The sequence below is a fragment of the Notothenia coriiceps genome, unplaced genomic scaffold (assembly GCF_000735185.1).
Source record: "Notothenia coriiceps isolate Sejong01 unplaced genomic scaffold, NC01 NC01_scaffold00022771, whole genome shotgun sequence".
Lineage (NCBI taxonomy): Eukaryota > Metazoa > Chordata > Actinopteri > Perciformes > Nototheniidae > Notothenia > Notothenia coriiceps.
This window is the reverse complement of record NW_011355472.1, coordinates 31489-42915: the sequence shown is the minus strand read 5'-3', so window position 1 is coordinate 42915 and position 11427 is coordinate 31489. Positions and strand designations below refer to the sequence as shown.

The window sequence follows — 11427 nt, the reverse complement described above, 5'->3', positions numbered from 1 at the left end:
GTCATTGGCTGAGATAAGTCCGGCCGTGCGTCACGACTCTTTGAAACATCTCTGTTCCCGGAAATGCATCCGCGAAGGAGCCGTGGAGGACCGTGGAGGACCCATCAGTGTATCCTCGGTTATAGCTCCTCCAGAGAGCCTCCTCGACGCTCGATCCTCGGTCCTCGAAGTGCATTTAGAGAAATTAGATGTCCTTCAACATGGCGCGCTGAAATTCATATCCGGGTCACTACCGGAGGACAGAGGAGTCGAGGAGGGGGATTTGATGAAATGAGAAAGGGCCATGTTGTTGCTATAGATATTTTTGCAATAAGGAACACAAACCACATTTTATTTTGTGGCATCACAGCCATCTTTGGAGGATAGCAAGAAAATAATGGGCCAATCACTGTTAGTGAGGTCGGTGCCCTTTTGGTGTTTGGAATTAGTGTCCTACATTGCAATTTAAAAATATTAAATATTTCAAGGCCCATGTCATGTTTGTTTGTTTATTGGTCATAGGAGTTGCTGTTACAGCCAGTGTCATAACAGTGCCTACCTACGATGTAAAAAAACGTTAAAAGCTACGCTACTTCGTTAGCCGTAAAGGTTAATTCAATAGGTTGTGGTCGCTAGTATCCTCCAAAGATGGACGACTGGCTATTGATGACGTCACATTTCCTTACAGGTCTATAGGTATTTGTAAACTTAACAGTGATTAGAATGTGGGACTCTTTTGATCACCCGATGTAATGCCATATTGAAAGACACAAATATAATGTATTGATTCGTGTATAAGAGTAAATACAAGACATTCGGCACAAAGTGGGTACACTCTTGATTCTTTATTCTCAGATTTTAAATTGAACAGAAAAAGTTTGACAATAAATCACATGATACAGGTTTGAATGTCAGTCATATTTTCACTGTTAGTCTTCATGTAACACTGAGAGCTACACTGAAACCGGTTTTATTATTTTGTGTCATTAAAAAAAGTTTCCGATTCCCTTTATTGGTGTCTCTTTTCCAGATGTTAAGATATATTGTGAAGTTTATTGTCTGTTACATAAAAAGTTAAAAACAACAAAATGGAGGGAAATTAATTTGAAGTGCTCACAGCCATTCATCTTTAGAAAATTCCAACAGCAACCTGTTACAGAAATGGTTTGCTTGTCACTCTGGTTATTCCAAAGACAACAGTCACAATTGGATGTATTTCTTTGAACAGGACACTGTTTGTGGTAGTTCTTTATTAGTAATGTGAAAACCACAAATTAAACTGTATTCATCTCCACGGAGTGACACTAATTATTAAGAGACTGTATACGTTAGAAGATACCACCAGAGGTAAGTGAAAAATGTTTTTTTTTAATCATTTGAACACACCCTTAAAACATTATTCTTAGAACGGCCAAGATAGAATACCAACCTGTATCAGTGTAATCCTGGTCGCTCTACTTTACATCAAAGTGATCTTAACCAATCTTAACAAAAGACTCGCAATTACTCATTGATTGTATTATTTAATTTACCTGATGAAATAATTTCTTTAAGAAGACCTTACAAACTGCTTGTATATTCATGTAATCACTAAACCGGCAGGACATTATTATAGGTACAAACACCTGCAGTGCTTATTAATGAATATAGATTTCCTGTGAGTATACAAATAGTTGAATATACAGTACTATGAGTAGTGTGCTTATCAGTTTTGATCCCATAAATGAGACCAATATTATTCCACAGATACTGGAGATTTCTGGCTAGTATACAATCTCTTATGTGTTTCAGATTATCTCTTCCATTTTAGATTATCCACTTTGGTCCAGACTAATATGTGCAATACCTCTGCACCAACACCAGTTGATATGCTAGCCCTGTGAGGAGGCAGTGTGAACAGTAGAGGCTACAAAGGTGAAACACCTGCCAAGATGTGAAGCGTACAAACATTGAAGCCCTTCAGTTGACAAGGCAGGGGAGGAAGCTGCATTTGAAAAAGCACAGAGATGTTGTCACGTGACTTTACAGAACAACTGCAGATCCATGGAGTCTACAAGAGGAGCCAGTTATCAATGTTTAGGTAGTGATACGTTGCAAATGAGCCAAGAACCCAAGTTGCCCACGCTGGAAAACTTATTTTCCTATCACCCCACACACTATGTTCCAAAAATAAAAAAGTGAAATAACTTCAATGATGTCCATTATATTACCCATATACAGTATGTGCCTTTACAGAAATACAACTCAAGAGGATAACAATCAGGGAACATTTGAATTTAAAGTGCTTTCCTTGCTGGAAGATCAAATATTAACCATTCTAGCTTTTAATCACATGATCTCTCAACTAAAACAGAGATAACTGTACATGTGATTTGTTTTTTGTGCCGTTCATTTGCTGGTCTTAGTCATTTCTTTGTTTTAAAGTAGCACTATTTAATTCTGTTGTTGAATCAGAGCTGAGGCGAGGGGGTACAGTTGGGCACCATTGATGTACCTGCAGCTAGTTTAACCTGAGGCAGGGCTCAGTACTCCCCCGGGGGGGTGGAGGACTTCTCCAAGGAGACGTAGTGTGCTTCATCAGGCAGCTCTTCCTCCACTTCATCCTCATCATCAGAAAGGGGCGGTTTGGCTGGGGCCTCGACAGGCGGCTCCATGGGCGGATCATCACTGGGAGGAAGAGAGGAAATACAGTGAAGAAGCTTGTTTTTGTTTTTAAAAACTGAATGCAAACCATGCATGATGCGAAAGTTAGAAAAGATCACAGAAAATGTCATGAGTCATGCCAAAAGAAAAAGAAGGAGGTAAAACACGATGCTGAAACATGCAATACATTCCCTGAAATGTACAAGTACAGTTTTATACCCCACAATCAGAGTGCCGTCACATCACATCACACAAAGAAAGGAAATAACCCAAAAGCCACTCCACGACACCCAAAGCCAACACGACGAAGAAGCCGTTTTTGTGATAATGGAGACATTGGAAGAAGAAGTGTTTGCATGAAGACCCACAGACCCAGGGTCAGTCACTTACGAGGAGTTTCGGTCACTCAAAAGCGAGCGTAATCTGGCCCGGTACTGAAAGGCAGAGACAGTCCCCATGGGTCAACACTCAGTTTTTTCTCAAACACCAATAGTCATTATATTCTAATATTATACAGGGCAATGACTTGTTATTTCTAAATACAGTGTGTTCTTACATGGCTTTACAGTACGCATATTTAATAAGTCCAAGTTGTGTTAGGATTCAGGATATTAGCAAATGAGACCATGACTGAGACAACTGGGAGCCTTTAAAACTTGATGCAAGCAGTGTTTAAAGTGCAAGATATTGGAAGAGACATTATTGAAATTGACTCAAATGTTTCTAAGGGCCACACTTGACCCGCATGCCCCACTTTAAGAAACAATGCTGTAAAGGTTGCCAGTCAAACTCAATGATGATCTTGCTTGTTCATGTTCTACTGAAGTATATAAATAAACTATTTAATTATGTTTAAGTGAAACAAGAGGACGTGCACAGAAGCCCAAACACTCACAATGTATATGTTAACATTGAAATAGGGACCTAAGAATATTCAAGACACATGGAAATTAATACAATTCAAGACATGAGACAAACAAGCATATAAAAGACAACAAATAGAGAGACACATATAAAATGGATATGATGTGAATCTGACACACACATACACGCACGCAGTTGAGTTGAAATAGATACCTTTGCTAGCAGCAGGAAGAGCTGGACATTGGGTGAATGGCATTGGCAGGTCAGGGCTTGAAATATGCAGCATTACCACACACACACACATCTAACCCTAAAATGAATGGTTCCCCTCATGGGGACCTCCATTTTGTCCCCACAAGGGAGGCTAGTCCCCACACATGACTGTGTTAACAGATGTAGGTCCCCACAATGACAGTAATGCTAGGACGGACGGACACACACACGCACGCACACGGACACGCACAGGGGGGGGGGGTTATGATGGGAACTGACTCAGCTCCAGAAATGTTGTCATGAAAAGTGATACCAAAAGTGCAAGTAGAGCCTCTGGTTAGTGGGTTTAAGCAAGAGGATGATCACCAGCTGTGTATATGCTGTAAGTCAAGCTCAGGGTGAGATGATTAAGCAAAACAATCCTCTTGGAGGAGTTTTAAAAGCCTGAACGAAGCATTTATGTTGCCTGTAAGTTGGCATAACTGTTAATTATCCCAAATAAAAAGACTAATTAAGATGATGTTTAACCTAATGCTTAAGATGACTATGAAATAAAGATAATTCCTTTTAAAAGCCAGAAAGATGCAGAAATAAAAAAGTTTGGCTAGGCAAATTAAAGACAATTAAAAAGACCTTCAGAGGCAAAACAAATTGTAATTGTCTTTGGAGATATAATTGCCTTCTGAATAAAACCAATGAACAGAAACAACCAAACATTTTCAGCTGAATTCCTGTATTTCATACTTTTTAAGAGTAGAAATATCCCTTACATTTGAGGTTATCAATGTTAAACTGTTTGGTAGATTCTCTGTGCAATATGTTGTTAATTTACATTAAAATAAAAACATCAGTTGATGTAGCAGTGATTTGCCGACAGGTGGTCGGTGAGCTATACTGTGTCTGTCTGTCATACGTTGGACTTATTTGAGTGGAGAAAGAAGAAACACTGGCAGCTTCCAGTCGTTTGCACTCAACTTTTCTCTCTAGTCATCAAAACAGAGATTGATAAAAGGGGGGTTGGCAAAGCTGAGGGGGAGACGGGTGTTAGGTCACACAAACAGAGAAGACAGAGCAGACATGTGCAGCAAGGAAAACACTTAGATGGCAAAAGCGTCCATCCTGACTTGAGTTTTAAAGTATTTCTCTTGAAAGAACTGAAAACCATTACACAGAAGTGTCTGTAACTCCCTTTTCTTCTTTCAATAATCTGAAGAAAAACTTATGTTAAGACTCATTAGACTCATAAAACATCAGATTAGATTTTTTTCATTTTTTATCTCCTCTCTTTGGTCAACACAGTGTAAGGATAAGATTTTTGTAAACACTTCATAACATTTTCAATATTCAACTGAATATTGTTATTAACAGCAGTTAGAATGATCAGACTATAAACTGGACCGACAGACGGGCAGACCAGCGTCTTTATTTAGCACAGAGAGAATCAGACAGAACACTTCTTCTATCTTCAAAAACAGGATGCTTCTACTCACTGGAGTTTGGAAATCAAGCCTTTATTGCAATCACAAGAGAACAAGAAGGCTGAGTGAGGTTCAAACATAACATCCACTCCTCTCCTTCAAGGCTGCAGAGAGGCTGAGCAGTAAAGGGTGGATGTGGTTTCATGATTGTGATACTACTGATGCCTCATTCCAAACCAGAAATGTATCAGCATATTTGTATAATACTTTTAAAATATATATTGTGTTGTGTAACAGTACGAGACATTATAATATGAGCAAACAAACACAAAGATGTTTGCAAATGTAAAGATCTAGTGCACGCAAGCAAGAGTTGTCTTTTCTTTTTTTAAAGGAAGTATTAACCTAGCCAGTGATACAACTTTAATAATATTATATTTAGAATATTATCAATCCACCAATTAATTTCTCAAAATGTAATTATTTATTCTGAAAAAAAATCTTAGTAAACAAACCCGAATAAATATAAAAGAAAAAATGTGCAAACTCTGACATTTGGACATCTGGACCAAGAAGCAGGAGGCAGCAAATAGTTGGCATTTTTGTAAAAAATGTATATGTGTATCGAGTGCCTCTACCGGGACATGTCTCCATGCTTTAATTTTCAAAAAGCTCTTTATTTCTCTCATACTGCCTGCCCATTGAGAGGCTCCTATCTCATAATGCATTCCCTAGCCCTAACTTCAGGTAACACCTGCTTCAGAACTAAAGCGCTTCAACTCTAACTAAAGTTACTTAAAGATGCCCTATGATGTTCATTTTCAGGTTCATATTGTGTACCTCCAATGTGACATGCCAAAAATCTCTTTATTTTTCTCACACTGCCTTCTTTCACCTTCTGTCTGAAACCAGAGCCCGGTCTGATCTGATTAGTTAGCTGGCCAGCTCTGTTGTGATTGATCAACCGCTTAGAGATGTCCCGCCCCTTAGCCTATCATGTACAATGTGTTAGAGAGCTAGCCAATAGAAGCGCAAGTGTTACATAATAATGTAATTATGTTACGGAAGTAAACAAAGGAGTCCAATGGAGGCAGGGGGGAGTTTGTGTGGGAGAAAAACGTTGGGATTTTAGCTTTGCAGAGCATTTACATGCACAAAAGAAACATACAACACACTAAAGGGAAGGGAAAACCCCCAAAAAGTACAATAGGGCCCCTTTAACAATTGCGTTGATTTATAAACGAATGGTTTCCGCACTCAACTCAGAGCCTTGCATCTCATAAAGGGGTGAGGGACAGTTGACCCCACCCAGCCTTGGAATGACATTCACAAACTGCAATAAATAGAGAGGACCCCAGACCCTAGCTTAGTGTGAGCTCAGTGTCCCCCCCAACAAGATCAAAGACTGATACTGAAAACGTTACAGTGAGTTTGTTCACAGAGTCAGAAATATAGATTATTACTTTTATAAGGTGCAATTTTTAATGAACTCAGATACTTTATGACAAGTACTTCTGTATGGCACATTTATGTACAGTTAACATTCCCATCACATACTGTAGTCTCTGTTTCACAACACATTTACATGAGCAGTTCACTTCTCGTGATGCACGGCCTCTTATGTCAGAGGAATACAAAACCTCACAGCATGAAAAGGTTAAAAGTATTGTTAAATACTGAAAGACCCAGTAAAATATCGATTGTAATGCCTTTTTTTTAATACACGATAAATCCTCTTCATTTCACATCCTGATTCACATATCCTTCACATTGTCATTCTGGTGGAGAGCACTTACATTGGTGGAAATCAGGTTCCTTTTGGTGAGGAAATATAATCCCCAGCGATATGTAAAAGAAATGTACATGCATGAAAGACAAGCAAAAGATACATTTTCCTCAGAGAAAATGTGCATCCCATTGGTTTTGATTATTCGGATGGCACAGTCTGTATTGTTCTGGTTTCGGCTTCACCAGTGGCCCCCTGTTGGCCAGTTAGCTCAGAGCGGGGTTGGGGGGAGGAGGAAGGGAGATCAGAGAGGGGGGGAGATACAGACCAAAGCTTCTTCCTTGCATTGATTGGCTCAGGGAGAGTGTATTGCTGTAAACTGGAGGTTAGGAGGCAGGGGAGAGGGGGTGAGGATTCGAGGGGGGGGTTGGTTGAGGGGCAGCGAGGGCAGTCCTATCGCATCGTCAGGCTCAGTGTCTGTCTGTCTGTCCTCACACTGTCGAAATCAATTTGCCCTCTGTGGAACTGTGGACAGAGAGAGGAGCAGACTTCCAGGTGGGCTGGCTCAGGACAAACAGCAGCAAACACAACCGGGACAAGGAGAGGCGGAGCTACATCCACCCTCCAACATGAGAAATGAACCCCATACTATAACGTAACTTATTCCATAAATTAACCATGAATAAGAAGCAGGGTGAGCTAATAGGGATTGGGTGGGTGTGCAGTTAGCAGGTGGAAGCGCTACTGAAGCGACATGGTGCAAGGGTGGAGCGTTAGAAGGAGCTGGGAGGTCAAAGCTTGGGTGTTTTGTTAACAAAAAGAAAACTTAATCCAACTTAAGCTTTTGACAGAAACCAAACTAACCAATAACACAAATGGTCTTCTACCAATATGCAGTATAAGCACTATATTATTTGATTACTTATCGTATCCTATCAAACGAGGGCAAACGGAAGAGAATGCAAACATAAAAGAACACAAAGGTAAAACAAACACAAAAGAAATGTGGTGTGTTCTGCTGGTTGTGTGTTATCAGGGTCAGGTCTTTAAAACATCCCAATCCCTCAACTCCTCTTCTGTTTTTCAACATACTGAATATATGGCCAATATGGAAGATCCCAGAGCCATTACCAAAAACACAATCTTGATGATTGTCTGCTTGAACTTACTGAACATGAATTCAACTTGATTTTTATATCATTACAACATTAAAAACATATTAACTACAACAAGTGGTTCTTACCTTGTAGGGAAGCGGGGCTCGTACTCTTCAGCTCCTTGCTGTAAAGACAGACAGATGATTGATTTAAGAAATATTTTATTATATAAACCAACATTACAAACAATTTTCTAACAGTTTAAAGAAAACTGATAAGTGCAATGACCACAGCAGCCTGCAGGTGGCAGCAAAGCAACACGGTGGAAGTGATACATCAGAATCTCACAGTGACCTTAAAAGGCTTTTCCTACAGAAGCTGGGAAATCAAAACGGATAAACTGTATGACTACACTTGGAAACGATCAAATGATGTCTTTCAATAAAAACATATAACATATATGATGTTGTCCATTATGACTTAAATAACATATTGCTCTTTTTGATGTCTGATCTGCCTACATGTAGTTAGTAACTACTGCTACTACTACTTTTGTGTGGTCAGTTATGTCCGTTAATCAATAATTAAAAGACAATTTTTAGTACTTATTCATCAGTGATGTGAAATAAATCCTAAATGCGTATTCAAATATACTCAATTCAATGATTTTGGAAGTTGTAACCACCTACAAAAAATTAGGCCTACAAATGATCAACTCAAAGCATTGCAGACACTTCCAGGTGCACATAAACCTAAATAAAAACGTGTTAAATGTCAGCAGACATGTTTCCATCCCTACAGGCTGTGAGGCGGAAGAGGCAGTTGAAGTTGTTACATGACTGCTGAGCAATTAAGCTTCGCCCACATGTGATGTTCCAGGTGAGGCGTAGGAAGGACAGGTTCAGTGTTGCATAAGTCCACTTCTGGTTTTGCCTTTTTTATAAAATTAACCCTCCTTCCTTTATTGCCACGGCAACCTTCTCTCTTCGTCCTCTTCTGTTATCAACTGTCTGTCAGAAGTTCTTCCCTCAGCGGGGCAGCAGAGTGAACTTCTCCAATCTCAGCTGTGCCACATCCCAACCTCCCGTAAACAGGGACATGTGAAGTGAACGAGAACAGATATCTGTGTCTACGTAAGCTAATGTAGCGGGGCATCTTCTGCTAGCTTTGGCACAAAAATACTCAGAGTATTGTAAAAGAAGAGACAGCCTGTCAAAGCAAAGCTATTCCTGTATATCTCAGGTCAGCAGCACGCAGGGAAAAGCTACTTCTAAACTTTCTGAGACAGACAAGGGCTGATCTCTGCCAGGATTCGTGCGACGGCTTGGCTTGTGTGTCATCTGTGGGTGTGTGCGGGTGTGTGTCAGAGTGTGTGTTTTTGTGCTTGTTTTGCGGACCCCCCACCTGTGGGAAGCCTGGCACGGCCACACTGTAGGGGCGTTGCTGTCTGCCGTGCAGCGCAGCGGCGCTCTGTGCCGCCATGTGGGAGTGGACGCCGTAATCAGGGACAGGGGCCGCCATGTCTTCTCTCTCCAGGAGGTTCCCCGTGCTGCTGCTCTTCCCGTGGAGGCTGGAAACACAGGAGTGGAAAACATCAGGACATAAACATGTTTTCCCCTGAATGAATGCTTCTTGGTCCAATCAGGGACCAACATGTTAGCGTGTGGGTGTTTACCTGCAGGGGAGACATCAGTGGGTAGTTGCTTTTGACAGTACCTATTATTATTGGCTGTTTAATTCTCAATTGTTCACAAGAAGGTTTTACAAATGATAAGCTCTCAGGACAACCAGTATCATTATAATTGTAAAATAAAATTAAAAAAGTCAATAATGAAGTTTCATGAAAATAAGATGTCAATAGGTAAATACAATTTTATAAAAAGTGATGCAAAAGCAAATAAATATGCCTACAAAACTGATTTTGGGTATTGGTCAGTGAGGTAATGACTTATTCTCTTTGTACAAGAGTCAAACATACTTGTGTACTCGGAGCTGCCTCATGGAGTTGCTGTCCCCGTCAGAGATCACGCAGGTGTAGGAGAAGGGAAACCAGCCACGCCTGAAGGGGTGAGGAGGCACCAGATATTAGCAAAATAATATACAACTTTTTAGAATCAAATCCAACTTTGATGTATCAAATATGGTGGAAAAATGTGTTGAATCCGTGGAATTCCAGAATATTCCTTACGGCAGGTCTAGTATATTTATACTTTATATAAAGTAGGGGGTAAAGGTAAATATCCAACTTGGTCTTACATTATATATTCTTTTTTTCAAAGTATATTTTACATTACCATGTCAATGGGATACATGTTGTTGTATTTATTTTGTTATTACACTGTCATTCAGGTTCGTTGATTTGTTCAAACTTCAAGGAGACAAATGGGTTTTATTATTTTGGGCTAAATAAATACATACCATTTTTTATTTATTTATTAAACAGCAATGGCATGATTTTCCACCAAATTCAACTAGAATCTGTTGAGTTGTGAGTTATTTTGGCTATGCCTCACTGTACAGTCTGCAGCTCAGAGTCACTCACATCCGGGTCTTCTCGTTCTCCCCGTAGTGCCACCCGTCCCGGGCCTCGGGGACCAGCAGGGTGATCACGTCGCCCTCGAAGAAGCTGAGCAGGGTGCTGTTGTCCCCGGCTGTGTGGGAGAAGATAGCCTGGACCCGGGTCCTGCCGTTCCTCTCCAGCCCCGCTGCCATGGAGCTGGACCGGGGCAGGGTGCGGGTCTCCGCTGGATAATGGGGGGGAGAGAGCTTTGAGTCTCCCTTTCTCTAATAAACAGTGTATAACATGATGTGTAGCCAAAGCAGCTGCATATACTCCAGTTTCTGAATCTCTTTTTTTCAAATTTCCTCCTTGTCCTATATCTATTTTTACTTCAAACATCCCTTTCTCCTTTTTAATATCACATCTCCTTGGAAACCTGCTTACTTTGGACTATTTTTATTAAAGATAAGATAAGATAAACTCCACAGGTTAGGAGACACCCAGGTATATGTATTCCAATAGCTCTTTTAATGGCTTTTATCTTTTAGATGTGATAACTCTCAAGAAATACCACCTAATATAGAATATTTGCTTTGATAAAAAAGCTTTAGTTAGGTCATTTTCCATTTATATAATAACACGGACTGAAAAAGCGTAGGCTTAAGTTTTGGCTTGTTACCCTAACCCTTTTTACATAAATTACTTTTGAAAAATTGTCAATTAATTAATAAAATATATTTAGAAATATATGAAAAAAGGAAAAAAAGAAGCAAAATAAAATATATGTACCGGTACATCATATGCTCCAAAAAGTCTCAAACAAATATTAATATAAATACCAGTGCTCAATAATGAGTTTATATTTGTTGCCATCCTTAAGGATGTATTTTTTATTTTGGTATTACACATTTTAACTGACCTTTTCAAAAGGATTCCTGAAATTAACTTTTTTTAGGGTTGTATATATACTTTTTTTCTGATTATATA

The 11427-nt window shown here is 39.7% G+C and overlaps 1 protein-coding gene across 1 annotated transcript; it reads right to left on the bottom strand.

Moving 5' to 3' along the window:
• Window positions 1–811: 811 nt before the first annotated feature.
• On the bottom strand, window positions 812–10678 carry LOC104954074 (brain-specific angiogenesis inhibitor 1-associated protein 2-like). The gene is made up of 5 exons (XM_010781127.1): window positions 10483–10678; window positions 9919–9999; window positions 9345–9510; window positions 8087–8124; window positions 812–2646 (listed from the first exon to the last, which is right to left on the bottom strand). Exons 1-5 carry the CDS (start codon window positions 10650–10652, stop codon window positions 2502–2504), a joined length of 600 nt encoding a protein of 199 aa, XP_010779429.1. The 5' UTR covers window positions 10653–10678; the 3' UTR covers window positions 812–2501.
• Between the last annotated feature and the right edge of the window lie 749 nt (window positions 10679–11427).

Coding starts and splice junctions, on each gene's coding strand:
- LOC104954074 (XM_010781127.1), bottom strand. CDS start 10,652: ATGGCAGCGGGGCTGGAGAGGAACGGCAGGACCCGGGTCCAGGCTATC. Junction 8,125..9,344: donor CCGTGCCAGGCTTCCCACAG/GTGGGGGGTCCG, acceptor CTGTCTTTACAG/CAAGGAGCTGAAGAGTACGA. Junction 2,647..8,086: donor GAGCCCCGCTTCCCTACAAG/GTAAGAACCACT, acceptor TCTTCCTCCCAG/TGATGATCCGCCCATGGAGC.